This window comes from Micromesistius poutassou, assembly GCF_964030765.1.
Source record: "Micromesistius poutassou genome assembly, chromosome: 16".
Lineage (NCBI taxonomy): Eukaryota > Metazoa > Chordata > Actinopteri > Gadiformes > Gadidae > Micromesistius > Micromesistius poutassou.
In genome coordinates this window covers 5,123,992-5,141,779 of record NC_140286.1, presented here as the reverse complement: position 1 = coordinate 5,141,779, position 17,788 = coordinate 5,123,992, and the positions used below count along the sequence as shown (strand labels likewise).

Sequence of the window (17,788 nt, the reverse complement as noted above, 5' to 3'; positions counted from 1 at the left end):
GTACAAACAGTGAGCACCCAATATTTCTCTTTATAGTTCATTTATCATACAGCTGCATTGTTTATTGATACTTTACCTTTGATCTATATGCTGTGCTGTCTCTATGTTTTAACACACACACACACACACACACACACACACACACACACACAGGCGATACAACCCTATAGTGCAACAATGAATGACCAACGTGTGTTGTGTACTTCGGGGGACCAATATGTTGAGGGACTTCAGCACACACACACATACGCACACACACACATACACACGCACACACACACACACACAGTAGAACGTGAGTCCAACATACAAACTCTAGCGTGGTAAGACTGGTCTTCCTAGCAGCTGAAGTGAGCCAGTGACAAGTTAAGTCCTTCTCATTGCAAGGATCCGATGAGTCAGTAAAACAATGAAAACGCTGCAAGCGAAATACATGAATCTTTTGTTTGTTTGTTTGTTTTGGTGTTGGTGGATTTTTTTCGTTCTACCTGCAACACTATGATTGTTTCACCTCCATGGTCTGCAGATGCTGGACATAAAACGGTATTAGTGGAGTGTTGTAGTATCAACCGGTGACCAGCAGGGCGGCGCCAGTGTTTGGCGTCTACAGGTCATGGCCCAGCCTCTCGATCTCATCGATGAGGAAGTCGATGTCCGATTGGGTGGCGGCCGGGTTGGAGACGACCATGCGGAAGAAGTTGACCTTCTGACCCTGGGGCTGGTAGCCCACCATGGTGGTCCCCGACTCCATCATCAAGGCCTTGATCTTGGGGGCCACCTGGGAAGGACAGCGTGACAGAGTGATGACATCATGAGATCATGGGGAGCTAAATGTGTAAATATGTAGTTGGCAATAGTTTATGTAAATGAGTGATTGGTATTGCTTATACTATGGTTGGAAATGCCTGTGTGTGTGTGTGTGTGTGTGTGTGTGTGTGCGTGTGTTAAAGTGTGAGAGTGAGTGAAGGATATTATATATATGTGCAACAGAAACTTTCAAACTTGAGGACCCAGATCGATGGATGGGCATGAGTGACAGCTGTCTCACCCTATGGAGCTTCTCTCGTCTCTCCTCGCCCTCGGGCATGCCCCTCAGGCTGAGTGGGAGGTACCAGAAACACACGTTGGTGTGCTGGGGCTGGGGAGGTGCCGGAGAACACAGGTCCATGCAGGGAAGGGAGGAGGAGACAAGGAAAGAGGACGGAATGAATAACGGAAGGAAGGAAGGAATGAGAACGAATGTAAGTAAGAAAGGTTTAAAAGTATGAAAGAAAGAAGAACAAAGGACCATAATTAATACAAATTGTTTGGTCCAACGACGATACATATTGCAGGTTCCATTTGAGATTGTGTTGGTCGTCACTGCACCCCTGCAACAAGGCTGAGAGGAGCCCATCTAAAGTGGGTTATATGTTGGGTCGATGTGTCAGGCGGACTCACCACTCCGTCAAACACCATCTGGTAGCCCTCGCGGTCCTTGATCTTGTTGTACAGATACTGGGACAGGTCCAGGCACTTGTCAATGTGCTGCTCGAACCCAATGGTACCCTAGAGGAGGTGGAGCGGCACACACTGACTCAGGGAACCAATCTCTGCTCGTCTGGTTCTTATGTCCCTCTCCTATAGCCTAGAACATGAAAATCAGCACTCTGGTCCCTTCTGGTTGACTTTCTGTTAACTTTTCTCGATCCTTCTGCATCTTTCTTGTGTTTCTGCTATATCTTCTCTGTCTTTACTATATCTTATCTCTATGTTTACCTCAGCCTTCCGCATGAGCCAGAACTTGAGTCAGTATCTTTTCATCCTAGTTTCTTCTCCATATTCCCTCTATCTTTCCCCTATATTTCCTCTATTTTTCTGCGATCTCTCCCCTATATTTGATCTATCGGTCCTCTATCTTTCCCCATAGCCTCTCATTGTCTCTCCTCTGTCTTCCCTCTTAACCTTTACCTTGGCCTTCCACATGAGCCAGAACTTGAAGATGTCCACGTGGCGTCCGCACTGGATGGCCATGTCCCCGGTGTCGTAGGTCACGTCGTACTGCTTGTCGGGCTGGAACAGGTAGCCGGCGCACATGGAGTTACAGCCGGCCAGGATGCCCTGCAGGAGACACACACCGCGCACACAGGTTGGCTGTGATATGGGATGTGATGGATGTGTAATGTAGTGTGTACCGGGAGTCATATGAATGATTTCAGTGTGTGCCTGTGTGTGTATTGTGTGTGTGTATGTGTGTGTGTGCGTTTGTGTGTGTGTGTGTGTGTGTGTGTGTGTTTGTGTGTGAGGTCCAAATCCTCTTCTTTATGTGTGTGCTTGATTGTAGGATCACACACATTGGTGTGCACAGTGTATCTTCAGGGTGCTTTTGGCGTGTTTTTGGACAACCACTAAAGACTCGGCTTCCTCTCAGCTATGCTACCAATTAGCACCAGCTTCGAGAGCACATAGTACATAAACCAATAGACACCAATAGCTACCGCACTGAACAGGACTGTCCAAATGTGTGTGTGTGGATTCATTGGGACGGAAGACCAGATGGTGCAGGGAAAGAGGGGTTGGAGGGGCCAGTAGGGGGTGCTCATCCCTCAGGCTGATGTAATATCCCCAATGCCCTGGGACACAGACTAGCTGCCGTTTGTTGGTATGTGCCAGTTTTCTCGACCCCTTGGGGAAGGTGGAGAAGCCAGGGCTCCAACTGATGAGGGCAGGGCTACGCCCCCCCCCCCTTTATGACAGCCTGAGGAGGTAGTTGAGATAGTTTACCATCTGGTTAACCAACACTATGGTTGTATTGGGGGGCAGAGCTGTTCTCAGCATCCTGACACTGTATAAGAAGTCCTTGCCTTTGCCAATGCAATCGTGGCTCAGAATTCCCACCGCAGGAGCACCGTCTTAAGATAAGACGTTAAGCCGAGGTCCTGGCTCGCTGCTGTCACCGAAGATCTCATTGCACCCAAGAGTAGACGGGCTAACCCCGGTGTCCTTGCCAAATTTATGAATGAATGAATGAATGAATGTCTGAATGAAGTATGAATGTATGTGTGTCTGTGTGTCTGACTGTACCTTCTCCCGGACCAGGATGGCAGAGCACTGCAGGGGGACCCCCATCATCTTGTGAGGGTTCCAGGTCACAGAGTTGGCCCTGGAACAGAGTGCCCGGTTTACAACCCACCCTGTGGTTCACACACAGGACCCCACTCCCGGTCCCCAGACCCAGACCCCCTGGTGCGGCCCTCACCTCTCGATCCCGTTGAGCTTGTGGCGGTGCTTCCTGGACATCAGGAGGCCACCCCCCCACGCTCCCTGAGGAGACAGACGCATTCAAACTAAGCTTTATGCGCAAACGTGAAATCGTCCGAATAGCACGCAATGTAAAGATGGGAAATTTTGGATGTTGAAATTTGGGTGTTAATATATACACAATATATACTGTACAATACGTGTCCTATATACACACAATAAATACACAGCATTATTTTGTTTTATTTTTATATTACATTATACATTCTCTACAAGCTCTATAGATTGTATTTAAATTGAAGAACGACGAGTGATATGAAGCACTGGATGAATCAAGCAAAAGAAACGCAAACAAAACTAAAGACTGCCGGCTACTATTTCATCGGCCAGGAATGTGTCCCCAGAAACGTAGGCCCGCCGGTGGGATGTGTTCCCCTCCCACGGCCAACGCAGTGCACTGGGTCAGGTGCTGCTGCCCCGCCGGTGCCCAGCCCCCCCCTCCCTGAACACCACACCACATATACACCACAGCGTGTCTGCGCCGCCTCAGAGGAGAGGCGGGAGGCCACTCACGTCCACGTGCAGCCACAGGTTGTACTTCTCGCAGATGTCGGCGATCTCGTTGATGGGGTCGAAGGCCCCGTACACGGTGGAGCCCCCGGTGGCGTTGACAAACAGCGGCACGCAGCCCTGTAGGACGCAACGGAGGTCAGGGGTCAGGGGTCAGCCCAGTGGGGGGGGGGGCACAACCGCAGAGAGACACAGGGAAGACAGAGAGATTGAAAGAAGGAGAGAAAGGACGTGAAAAGAACGGAAAGTAATAAGGAAGGAATGAGAGAGAAATAAAGAGAGAGAGAAAGAAAGAAAGAGAGAGAACATTGGAAGGAAGAAAAAGAAACGCTGGAAGAAATAAAGAACCGACCTTCTGTTTAGCGTCGATGATCTTCGCCTCCAGGTCAGCAGGAATGACTCTCCCCCTGAAACGGAGCAGAGTCTCATCAGCACAATGCGCTGCACAGCAGTGTTAAAGTGTGAGAAGACTCCCTGCGTGGGGTCTGCTGCTGTACCTCTCATCGGTGCTGAGCAGGATGACGTTCTCCGAGCCGAACCCCAGGGCAGCGCCGGCCTTCTTGATGGAGTAGTGGCTCTGGAGGGAGAGGCGAAGATATATTCACTTGATTTGATTTCATTCTGAGGATCTCATCCTCTTAATCATCAACAATCAACCTTTTTTTTCAAATTCACTGTTTATGTGACTTTATTGTATCATAAGTGGACATTGCGCTCTGTTTATTTCATGTATCCCGGACAGGTTTTGAATGGTCTGCATTTTGTTTTGATGTAAAGCACACATACCCATTTTGTTTATTATTATTATAATGGTCATAATTATAATCCAGCCAAGGCTGAAAAACAACACAATCACTGTGTGACAGTAACAGTGCTTGTTGTCAAAGTGTTAGATTTGCAGGAGCCAACATACAGGGAGCAGATGTGGTGGATGAAGCTGTTTAATTTAAGTGGCCGTTGGTTTGATTGGATTGAACCCAATGATAATTACCAGACGATCTGAACGCCACAGCCAGCCAGCCAGCCATATCACACACTCCATTAGGATAGCTTAAATGGATCGTCTTTTACTGTGTGTGTGTGTGTGTGTGCGCGTGTGTGTGTTCCTTTGCCTGTGGGCATGTGTCTGTGTGTTTGCATCGTGCCTGTGTGTGTGTGTGTGTGTGTCTACATGGGAATCAGCCTGTGTGTGTGTGTGTGTGTGTGTGCGTGTGTGTGTGTGTGTGTGTGTGTGTGTGTGTGTGTGTGTGCGTGACCCCTGAGTGGACGTACGTGCTCAGAGGTGAAGAGGACCAGGCGGGGCGCTGCAGACATGCCCTTGGCCTTCACCTCAGGGAAGTACTTGTAGCGGGCGATCATCACGCTATACATGTTGGAGATGGCGCCCCCTGTGGACCACAGAGACCCACGTCAGGACCCTGGACAGCTCTACACCCAGCGTCCCACACATACACACACACAGACGCTGACATTTACCTTAGCATTTGCAGCCAATGCATACAGAATGTAGATCTCACACACACACACACACACACACACACACACACACACACACGCGCGCGCACGCGCACACACACACACACACACAGTGATATTTAAACGCAAATTGCATTAAATACAGAAAAGACACACACTGCCGCATACATAGGCTCTCTCTCTCTTTCTCTCTCTCTCTGTCTGTCTGTCTGATACTGACACACACGCACACACACACACACACACACACACATACCTGGGGAGAACAGGCCGTCCCCTTCTCCGTTGGGCCAGCCCACCATCTCCCTCATCTTCTTCAGGGTCAGCTGCTCCATCAGAACAAACACAGGTGCGATCTCATAAGTGAACCTGTCAATCACACACAGATGTTGGAGTTAAACATCTGGGCTTGGTGCCGATGAGGTTGAGGGAGAGTAGCAGAACAGCTCGTCACATACTGACTTTGCAGACGATTGGGTAAATAGAACTCCTCAATACATGATATTGTAAGTGTAATATAATATGAATGTGATATCAGTTAGAATCTCAATGCAAAAATTAGTTCAAGTTCAAACTGTGGAGCAGCCCTTCACCAACACAATTGATTATTGAATGTAGAGAGAGAGAGATGATGGAAAAGAAAAGCAGCGTCTTGAGTGTTCGTCGATGTGCAGAGAGAATACACATAGGGGAAACAGTTCAGACACACACGCCCCTACACATACACAAATACATACTCCTACACCCACCCACCGTACACTAACACACACACACACACACACGCACGCAAGCACACACACGTGCACGCACGCACACACACACACACACACACACACACACACACACACACACACACACACACACACACACACACACACACACACACACACACACACACACACACATGGCAGCCTAGCAGTGATATTATGAGTTGGAGCAGACTGAGAAGAGGCTTGTGCTGACCAAGCTAATTTAAAGTGGTCAGATAAGGGGGACAGCAAACATTCATATTTAAATCCTACCCTCATGTCCCAGTACTTTAATTAAAACCCCGATGCTGTGATGGCTATCAGTCAGCCCTGACAGTTTCCCTGGCAGGCTTGAATGTGGCTGATGTGACAGTGCTTTGTGTGTGTGTGTGTGTGTTAGAACAATGTGTCTGTAATGTGTGTGTGTGTGGGCCTGACGTAGGTGTGCATAATGAGTGCCAAAGTATGTGCGTGTGTGTGTGTATTTGAAGTTTGTGTTTGTGTAATGACTACGGTGTGTGAGTGTGTGTGTGTGTGTGTGTGTGTGGAAGAGAGAGAGCGAGAGAGATGAGAGAAGGAGAGCTGTTTGAAAGAGATAACAGTTTATTTGACCAAAATGTAGCCCACGCACACATATGCACAAGCAGAGGGGGATGGGGGTCGAATAAAAAAACTGTGTTGTGTAACTGGCCTAATTAGACTCAGGGTGTTCGAAGATAAGCCTTAGCTGTGTGTGTGTGTGTGTGTGTGTGTGCGCGTGTGTGTGTGCGTGTGTGTGTGTGTGTGTGTGTGTGTGTGTTTACAATAAAGAAAATGTCATGGCGGTCCAACATGAAGAAAATGAAAGTGCAGACATCACAAGAGATAAATATGGCTTTGAGGAGGTGGGGGGTGGGGGGGAGGGGTCTGGGAGTGATGGGGTCTTAACCAACAGAGAAAGGAAGGCGAGGATGAAAAAGAAAAATAGGGAGAGGGAGTGGGAGTGGAGGGGGGAGAGAGAGAGAGAGAGAGAGAGCTATCTCTCTTGTTTAATCACTCTTGCTTAGCACTGACCCTGGGGGGGTGGATGTGATTGGAACATTAGCTTCCCAGTCAATACATGCAGCCTGATGATGACGGATGGCCTCTGCTGCATGGAGCAGCATAGCATAGGCATAGAATAGCATGGAAGCTACGATACCACGGGATACTTTATCGTGGAATACGATAAACGAATACGATCGTATTCCATACGAGAGATTGGAACTAGCATAGCATAGCGTGGTACAGCATAGCATTGAGCTAGCATAGCCTGTTTTAGCATAGCATGGAAAGTAGCAGCACAAAAGCTTGCATGGAAAAGCAAAGCATGGGATAGCACAGCGTGGAACGAGCATAGCATAGAATTAGCACAGCATGGAAACAGGCATAGCAGAGAAGCTAGCATAGCATGGAAAATATAGCATAGTTGGCCACAACAGAAATATCTAAATATATCAAATATATATGTTTGGGTATTTTACTTTTTAGTATTTAACCAACTAGTCCGCTAGATTTGACCACAAATATTCCACACACATATATACATATATAACCAGACGATCTGAACGCCGTAGCCAGTCCATCCAGTCCATCCAGACCAGTCCATCCACACCGGGCTTCAGAGTGACAGAGCCTTTTTAAAATTCCCCTTAGCTCCGCGAGTCATTTCACGCTGTAATGACAATAATGGAGATCATTATCACAATCAGAGCCAATCATCGGCCTTTTCAGGGCGAGAATCACCCCTTCGTCACCTGCCCCTCTCGCGGGACTGCCCCTAAATGCCCTTATTATCAGCATCAAGGGCGTGTGTGTGTGTGTGTGTGTGTGTGTGAGCATGTGCATGTGCGTGCTCGTGCGAGTGTGTGTGTGTGTGTGAGTGTGAGTGTGCGACTAACACTTTGACCCCCTCCGCCAGCCTCTCAAAGCACCATTGAGTCCGTCTGTATCCATGGGGACAATGGAGCCGCAATGAGTGGCCCCCAGGGGATCGGAGGCAGGGCCCGTCTCCGCGGTGCCGCTGGGTTTCAGGACATTGTTGTGTCAGTGTGGGGGCCCCAGCTGGCCTATCTGCTAAGACCAGCCCCACAATGAGCCCGCGCTGCTCAATGGGCCAGAACGCCCCAGCACTCCCTATCTGGGACAGGCAAGAGCTGGTGGCCTGATGCCAGAGTGGGGATTTGGACGTTGTTCCAGCTCCACAGAGATGAGATGGGGAAGGTATCTTTTTGGAAAAAAAAAAATGGTTTAGCTATTGTATATGGTGTCAAATTCTTTTGTATGATAGTTGTTAAGCTTTTGGTTTTGTCTTCTCCGGATCGCACGTTTTATTTGATGATTCGTTCCAAAGTTTGATTTATGAAATGTGTTAAAATGGAAGTTCTATTGATTTAGTTCCTAAGGTTAGCAATCTTTAGATACACTGGTCTACGTTTCATTTTCATTCCCATAACATCACAAACTACCAAAACATCACAACGTTATTAAGTTTCGATTTCAAAACATCTCAGTGCAAGACTAGTTCAGCTTTACTTTCCCCCCAAAACATAATTAACTGTAAAAGGGAATAGATTAAATGGCGACTCATTAAAAATAAGCAGCCAATTTAATTAAAAACATGAGGGACACGCTTTTAATGCAAGTCTCATAAAAATGCATATTGTTTTACCCTCAGATTTCAGCCTTTTCTTCCCAGCATGTAACTGTGTGCGAAAGTGCAAGTTGGTCCACAGGCACTGCACACTCAGGCATGTAACGTCCCTGTTATGTATCAATGACCTTATCACAGATCTAGGTTATTCCAGCATGCATGTGTATGTGTATGTGTATGTGTTTGTGTATGTGCATGTGCATGTGTTTGTGTATGTGCATGTGTATGTGTATGTGCATGTGCATGTGCATGTGTATGTGTATGTGATTGTGTGTGTGTATGTGTACTTGTTTGTGTATGTATGTTTGTGTGTTTGTTTATGTGTTCATATTATGTATTTGTGCATTTTGTGTGTGTGTGTGCACATGCACATATACATGCATGTGCATGTGAGTATGCGTGTGTATACGTTTGTGCGTCTATGTGTGTGTGTGTGTGTGTGTGTGTGTGTGTGTATCACCATGAATGTGTGTATGCGTACAGTGCCGCCTGGCTCACATCCACTATCAGCACGGCCCACCACAGAAGCGCTGACCCGCAATCAATATGCAATCTAACCTGCCCCTGGGGCCCCTGGGCCCGTCAGGGGCCGGTCCGGACTCCCAGAGTCCCGGTATACCGTCGTTTGCAGGACCCGCGGTCAATACCCCCGGTCTATCCTGGCCCGACACAAACACCTTACATCATCGACCTCTGGAGCCGGCCAGGGGTCGGCCGCTGTGAGGGGCCCCCTGCAGTGTCTGTTCCGGGGCCCACACCGCTCGGACCCGCCCATCAGAGGCGGGGCCCCCGGGCTGCTCTGTGTCCTGTGTTGACACTGAATGGTGTCCCCCTTCTATATATAGCCTTACATAAATGCTATTCCATTCCCACAGGCACAACACACATCCGTACATATGAACATGTGCACACATACACACACATACACACACACGCACGCACACACACACACACACACACACACAAAATAAGAATATCACACACACGACCACATCCACCAACACATTCACACAAACCCACACTGACCTAACCTACACACACAGTACCATTTGAGTGTGTGTGTGTGTTTGTGTGGGTGAGAGTGTGTGTGTGTGTGTGTTTGTGCGTGCGTGCGTGCGTGCGTGCGTGCATGTGTGTGTGTGCATGAGTGAGTATGTGTTGTTTACTGTATATATTACAGAACATGGGACATTGACAGACCAAGGTCAGAGCCTGGCCCAGGGGGGAGACTCACATGTTGGTGTTGGCCGTGGAGGTCAGCCACTCCCCGGCCAGGCCGATGATGTCCAGGCCGGTGGAGAGCTGGTTGAAGAAGCGTGGGTGACCTGGGGAGCACCAGACCCAACAGCACGGTCAACACAGAGCGACAGAGATACAGTGGGACTCAAGGCGGCTGCTTGAGGAAGATAGGCCCTCTACCACAAAACTCACTGTTCACTGTTCACTACACACTGCCTCTGTGCAGACTTAAATACATTTAAATGAACACACAAAATTAGAAATGAATAGGAATATATCCTCATATGCTATTATTCTGCAATTATTATTTTGATCCAGTATGGTTCTGGCCTGTTTGTTACATCGATTTGTTTCTATTTTATTCCTTATCCCGGGGCCTTTGTAATTAGAGGACGCTATCTCGTCTGGTCTATTTTGGTTAATCATCTATGACAACAACGTTTAGGCCTATACGTCGTATGCACTTTGTGTTTTTGTTTATTTTCTAATAATTGGCTAATTCAAACACAAAACACGAGCAGCAAATGCAATCTCGCTATCGATCGTTTTAAGTAAACATATGTGCCAAACATGCGACATTTTTCTTGGGGTAGCCTAATCCGCTTCAGTACGCTGGACAGCTCCACGGCTCCACCACGACCACGGTGGCACATTACCCTCCTCTAGCTGCTTTAAATCCGGTGACAGCGGGTTTTAAATTCCATACATTCCACGCTCTTAATGACCAGTGAACTCGCTTGTAGACATAACACGCGGCGTGATATAAAACCCACGGGACACTTTAAACGCTGTCGTTCCTAACAGCTTGAAATAGCACTTCACTTGCTCGAGAAACCCCCTCAGGCGACACTCGCTTTAATAAGTGGAGGAAGGAAGGCGCAGAGCGATGTGAACTGAATCATCAGGGGGACAATAAAGCCACGCGCTGGCGGGACCGGGGGCTATTCGTTCCCGCCTATATGCGAGGACGCTCTGCTAAATAGCCATAGCATGCAGCGCCCGAACCAATTATAATGTTACACACCAAAACGATTAGCCCCTGATTATAATGACAATATGATAGAGTTTTTGTTTCTGATGGATTACATCTGGTGTAACGTGGAGGTCAAGATCTTAGAAGGCCAATTTCTTTGTTTCTTTGTTTCTTTCTTTTTTGTTGCCTTTAAAGCATTATTTGTTTTTCTTAGTTTTTATTGTAGCCTTATTATTATATCGATTATGTGGCAGGTATTTATTTGAAAATGAGGGCGGGGGGGCGGGGGCGTTAAGATAACCCGCTTGACAAAATGTGAATGTTGAAATCGTGAACCCTGCAGCTCGAACTGACCTGTGCGGACGCCGTACTTGAGTGTGTCCCTGCAGTCCACTAGGATCTGCTCCAGGGACTCCGGCTGGTCGGACAGCTCCAGGTTGAACCCCTCCATGCCCTCCAGCAGCTGGTGGGGGTGGTGGAAGTCCAGCACCTTGGTGGAGCGGTCGAACGTCTTCCTGACATAGTTGGTGAGGATCTCGACCACCTCCATCAGGAACTGGATGGTGGGCTCCTCGCCATTTTTGGCGGGAAGCAGGTCTGTGACGCGAATGAGAGCGAAAATTGTAACTGTAGCCTACTAAAAAGCGATCCTGTTACGTTCTTCACCGTTTAAGCAACGAGTATCAGAGCTTTGCTCATTATTATAGTGAAAGAATAAATCACCATCGTCCATATAAATACATGTAAAAATATATATATATATATATATAGATTGACGTATTCTCACCTCGAGCATACAGATTGGAGAAGTCGCTCTCCGTGCGGCGGAAGCGCGCGTCGCTGTTGTCGCCGCACGAGAGCAGGTTTTTCTGGCCCGCGAGCCTCCCCTTGTCGTCCAGGCTGTTGTTCTTCTGTAAGAACCCTAGGGTGTTACAAGACGGAGCGCAGGGGGGAGAAAACGAGCAGTTACTACCCAACGTTTCCATTCTGGACGGAGAAAGAAAAAAAGAGACGAACAAGAAGCCCTCGACGAAGGATGGTCGAAATGTCCACAAAATGGTTTCGCCGTCAGTTCCAAAAGAGCCACCTGCTCTGGAGTAGGCCCTCAACACAGTAGGCCTACTTAGATTTTATTTTCGTGTGTGTGTGTGTGTGTGTGTGTGTGTGTGTGTGTGTGTGTGTGTGTGTGTGTGTGTGTGTGTGTGTGTGTGTGTGTGTGTGGGGGGGGGGGGGGGTGGGGGGGGGTGGGGGGTAGCCTTTATATATACACAGACACACGCGCGCGCACACAAAGGAAATGTGAAACGCCTATCTATCCGATACATAATTTCCTGTTGAGAGCTTGAGGCCTGTGCGCGTGGGCCTACTTATGTGTGCACGGTATGTGTGTGTGTGTGTGTGTGTGTGTGTGTGTGTGTGTGTGTGTGTGTGTGTGTGTGTGTGTGTGTGTGTGTGTGTGCGTGCGTGCGTGCGTGTGTGTGTGTGAGCACTTTGGTGTGCGTGTAACCAGACCAATAGAGAGAGAGGGGGTGGGGGTGGTGAGGGAGATTCCATCGCACATCCAGATATCAGAACCACAAGTCACGCGGAGAACAAAAAGGGAAACACCCATTTGAGTTTTGTCGATGGCCTTTCTTCCGGCTGTCCAAGCCCGGCGGCTCGCGGCTGACCGGGCAGGCATAGGTGACGGTGCACGCGCCCCTTCAGCTAGTACACGCAGACGCAGTAAATTGGGAGTAATGAAGGGTGTAGTCGCTCGTCATTCCAGACCAGAACTGTCCGCCCTCTTCAACGTCCATTTTAGATTCCACTTTAAATTGTGTATTGCTAGACTTTATCACAGTCTTGTATGCCTTATATTGGCAAAAATCCGAAAATAATGGTGCTAGTGATTATCAAAAGTCAGAATTAGACCAATTCCTCAGCATTTTCGGGAGAGAAATATCTGTTGTAGGCCTGTAATGTCTTAACTATATTCAAGACACTTAAATGATTACATCTCAGCTTGAGATTTATTCACTGGTTTCAAGAGATAAGAGACAGGGCCGAGAGGCCTGTGTATCAAAATGGCCTCAGCTGTCAACAAACCCTCGCTTATATGATTAAATATTCCAAACGCCAAACTGTTTCGAGAACAACGAGTAGGCCTAGTCGATAGCTACCGTCGATCACATCTCAGATGCAGTTAACATTAAATGTAGGCTATACAATAATAATAATTATTATAATAATAATAAAATAAATACATAATAAATCATGTTATATGTGTCTCAGTGATTGGATAATCACTGCCAAAACAACACACATTTGATTTTCAGAAAAGCAAAAATAAAAAATAAAAAAATCGTTTGTGCTGGAGTAAAGTGGAAGAGAAGGCGGGGGCGTTGGGGAGGCTCGGGCCGCGCTCCCAGCCTCGCCTTATGAAACCTAAAGGCTAATCGTCTTTGACCTTTAGGAGATGAGAACGCGCAGTGACAGTCATGGATGGCGCGAGCTCTAAAAGCCCGGAGGCCTATAATAAGACCTCAACCCAAAGAAGGAAAAAAAAAAAAATAATAATAATAATCTGGTAGTATAGAATAGATTACATTTTTAAATGTTTTTTTCAGGGACCAAAACTTACCACAGATCTTCATTCCCAGTTTCCGTGTGCACCCGTGCATCCATGCCTGATCGTAGGCTAAAACAAAATTATCGGGGAAAGGGTTTGAATTTCTCAGATTATGGACTATACACACGGTGGAGACAGTAAGCGCGTGGCGTTGATGGAGAAAAGCAGGTGCGGCTCGCGCTCGCGCTGCTAAGCGGAAGTGTGATGCAAAGCGGTGGAACAACACAAGTCAGGCGGGCACGCGCGAGCGGGGTGTGTGGCGGTTCTGTGACGCCCATGGGATGATGATGGCTTTAACACTTCTGATGGCCGTCAGATCAATGCGGGCTCGAAGTGGCCCGCGTGGCAAATGCATGGTGGCGTACACCCGGGCAAAGGGGTGGGCTGGAATTAACATCCGTGAAATGAGCTCGCGTAGGAGGACGAGAATTAATTGAGTGAAACACAGTGTGTGACTGCGCGTGCTGGCAATGTCTGCTGCTGCCGGAAGTCTATATGAGGTCTAATACAGAAACGTATGGCAATCTCTCTCCCTCCCTTTCTCTCTCTCTCTCTCTCTCTCTCTCTCTCTCTCTCTCTCTCTCTCTCTCTCTCTCTCTCTCTCTCTCTCTCTCTATCTTTCTCTCTCTCTTTTTCTCTCTCTCTCTCTCGTATACGTGATATATATATATTACGTGTACGCACACGCACACACACACACACACACACACACACACACACACACACACACACACACACACACACACACACACACACACACACACACACACACACACACACACACACACACACACACACACACTCCCGCGCGCCAACAGCCATAGGAGTCGGGCATGCTTGGGCAGAAATGGATAGGCCTGGAAAGCGTTGAAACAAATGCAGAGCCTAAAACAACAAAGCCACGAGAAGAACAACACGACTTACCTGATACGAAACGTGAAAAAATGAAGAAAAAAAAAACATTCACAAAACCAATTTCAGGCAAAGACAAACCTAAGAAGGTTCTAGTGTCTGGCTCGGGGCTATAGGGCGGGAGACGGTCACACACAGAGACACTGCACGAGCCGCCGGGTGGGAGATGAAGCGGACAGAGATAATGGTAACATCCAGGCAGCACGAGCCAGCCAAGAGCGAGCGTCTTCCGATCAACCCCGAGCGCCATTTAGGTTTTAAATAAAAAAATAAAAATCTTTTTATTCAACAAATCGAATCAACAAAGTCATTGCATAGTCGAAATATGAAGGGAAAAAAATAAATAACAATAAAGAAATAAATAGGCGAATTTCGGTGGAACTCTAGGAGTTCCTTTATTATCCGAACCGTTTATTTTCATTATAGCTTTTTGCCTTCAAAAGCGATTACCGCCGACGAGGCCCATTCAGAAGCCACTGCAATTATCTGTTATTTCCAGCCGTAATCACGCAGATGGCTGCTTAATTGCCTTGAATGCAAAGAATGGAGTGGAAAAAAAGGCTGATAAAAGCAAAAGGGAAAATGAACTGATCTTTTCAGTGGTTTCAAACAAAGCCAATAACCAAAACGATATTTTTGGGGTGCATCGACATAGAAAGCCTAGAGGGTTTATAGTGGCATCCACCCGCGACGTCGAATAATCAAATCTGACAGCTACAGAATTGAAAATAAAATTAAAAAAAAACATTACCCTGCAAAGGGTAGGCCTAAATAAGAGTGATCTTAACCTCAACATTTTTTTCATTTCCCGCCAAGGGGTGGATATTCTGTTTCTGTTTGGGTCCTATCGAGTGGAGCCTACAGACTGAAGCCTATCAACTATCTAAATCAGGCCATTTCAATCGAAATAAAGCACATCGTGCACGAGCCCTGTTGACGGCGCGTTATTTCTGCTTGCTTCCCGCGAGCCTCCGATCCCGGCGGTCTGTCCCTCGGCGCTGCGCACCGCTGATCTATTAGACAGCGGCGGACAGCTGTGATAGCTCTGTTTTTAACCGGAATGATTAACGACAGAGCCCCGCGCAGTTAAACGGCTCCTGTGAGGTCTCTCTGGATCCAAGGGTCCGAACGTACAGTAGGCGGTGCCTCTCTCCCCCCTGTGACCAGCCAATCAGCTGCATGGTTGGTAGCGAAGAGGGCTAGGCTACCGCCCACTGTGTGTTACTGATCCGTGATTGGTTAGCCACGGAGCGTGGTACCGCCCAGCTGTACGTTCGGACCCTTGGGTCTAGCCATAGCTAAATGGTCTCGGGTGAGGCTCGTTTCTAACCCAGTGAAAGGAGCGGAGGAGGAGAGGGAGAGAGCGGCGGAGGGAGTGGAGGAGCCCGGACTTACTTGTGGACGAGGGTCTTAAATTGGCGGTGTTAGGGTCTGGGTCCGCGCCGCTGGCGGTGGGTTCGGACGTGGCCATCGCTCTTCCTTGGTCTTCGGTTCGGTACTTCGGTGATCTTCGACGGGGAATAACCCGGGAACTGCGAACAAATGAAGCGTGATATAGACGCCACAGCTCGGCCTGGATTTAAAGCATGTATTTTCCGGATGAAAAAAAAATTCAGTGATCGGATTTAATTAGGCCTATAGGCCTACTTGAATAATGGTGCATGGTTAACATGCAAACAATAACTCCATTTGGAAGATTTACCTGGCCTATCATTGAACGATTTTTAATGGTTATAACGATCGTTAAGGTGTGTATTACCTGTTGGCTGAATAAGTTCCCGTGCTATTCTCCGTACATAAGGCCGGCCCACTAACGGCACCGAAGTAGCCGATGAATAGATGCATTTGGACAATCTCCTCCTATTAAGTATAACGCGCCACGCTCAATAGGCCTACACACTGGATCCAGAGCAGAAACACTAACGAATAAAGTATAATTTAATTAAATTCATTCGATTTTAATTTTTTTCGATAATTGAGGCTGAAGAACGAAATTTCCGTCCCCTTAGGAATCAGTCAGAGCAGCAAGATCTGAGAGCATCGGAGAGTCGTTGTAATTAACTGAGACAATTTTCCATGTAAGGAAATTGTGTTGATCAGACTCCTATAATGGTTTATTAGAGACATTTCCCTTGCATGATAAAACACATGAAATGCCTATTTAGGATCAAAGAGCAGAAATGGTTGAATTGGAAGAAAACTGTTTATTATTTAGTAGAGACAAATTGACATTTTTGACCACAGGTTAAACTTTAAACAATTATCATGTCTATTACGCCTCATTTGAGCAGAACCATGCTTATCAAAGAACGAATTCATTTGTCAAACGCTTGCGACTAATCACTAATGACACCAATTAGGGTAAATGTGTTCATCAAATTCCACACATTCTCCATAGCCTACTCATTTTACGGAAAACGTTCACATTTCTTTACTTAAGTGACGCCCTTCGCAGTCTTTTTCTTTTTTATCTTTGACATGCATCCCTTTTCGTCGAGATGTCAATATGTCACATTTTAATAAAATAAAAAACGCCGAATATCTGAAAGCATGCTTTGGAAACACCATAGAGCGAGAGAAGCCGTCTTACCTTCAGCAGGCGCACAGGTTGTCGAGTCTGTGTGTGGACTTATGACGGAGCGACCAGATATCCGGCAAAGGTACGAGAGCTAACAGTCCGACGGCGACGACAGCAGAATACCAATAGAGCGCGAAAAAATTCCATCCAGCGGCGCGCGGTGACCCTTTCTCCCTCAAGAATATTGTATTCTTTATTTATATCTCGGCTCCAATCGCCCATTTATACGCCTTGGATGCAACGCACGCGTGAGTCAGAGCCTTGCCTCCCTCTGACGTTTAATGAATCTTCCCCCGAAACCCTTTGACAGACAGAACCCACTTTAGGAAATCTGGGGGGAACGAAAATACACACACTGCAAAACATGTTACACTCTAAACGTTCGAGTCTATTTATTATATCTACAAGTATGCATGACAGGGTCAACGTCTGAATCTAGGGGTCTCCTATATATGTCAGTTACATGAATTGACCTTGAGATGTCGAACAAGGACTGACAAGGTTAGGCTTGGACCCTGAATAGGCTACACTGTGTCTTCTTCTGGACATTTGACTTAGTTTAGTAAGTCATATTTCAAAGAAGACATTTATTTTCCTTGACCAAGAATCCAGCTGGGTCGAGCTCAGCTAAGGGCACTTCCACCAAACCACCAACCAGCTCAGCCACACACAAACGTGAGTGTAACACACCAGCACGCATACGTCCTCGTGACTCATCCATCCTCACCTCCCCCCCTCCCTCCCCCCTCTCTCTCGTGGGCTCTCACAT

The 17,788-nt window shown here is 47.4% G+C and overlaps 1 protein-coding gene across 1 annotated transcript; it reads right to left on the bottom strand.

Annotated features, from left to right (window-relative positions):
- Window positions 1–604: 604 nt before the first annotated feature.
- On the bottom strand, window positions 605–15,912 carry LOC311360757 (glutamate decarboxylase 1-like; the record flags this gene model as incomplete). Its single annotated transcript, XM_084480847.1, has 16 exons — window positions 605–778; window positions 1,049–1,138; window positions 1,441–1,548; window positions 1,951–2,100; window positions 3,064–3,142; window positions 3,239–3,303; window positions 3,814–3,930; window positions 4,163–4,217; window positions 4,308–4,387; window positions 5,083–5,198; window positions 5,543–5,655; window positions 9,941–10,031; window positions 11,273–11,515; window positions 11,706–11,840; window positions 13,542–13,598; window positions 15,837–15,912. The coding sequence occupies 16 exons, from the start codon at window positions 15,910–15,912 to the stop codon at window positions 605–607; spliced, it is 1,749 nt and encodes a 582-aa protein (XP_084336973.1).
- Window positions 15,913–17,788: the final 1,876 nt, after the last annotated feature.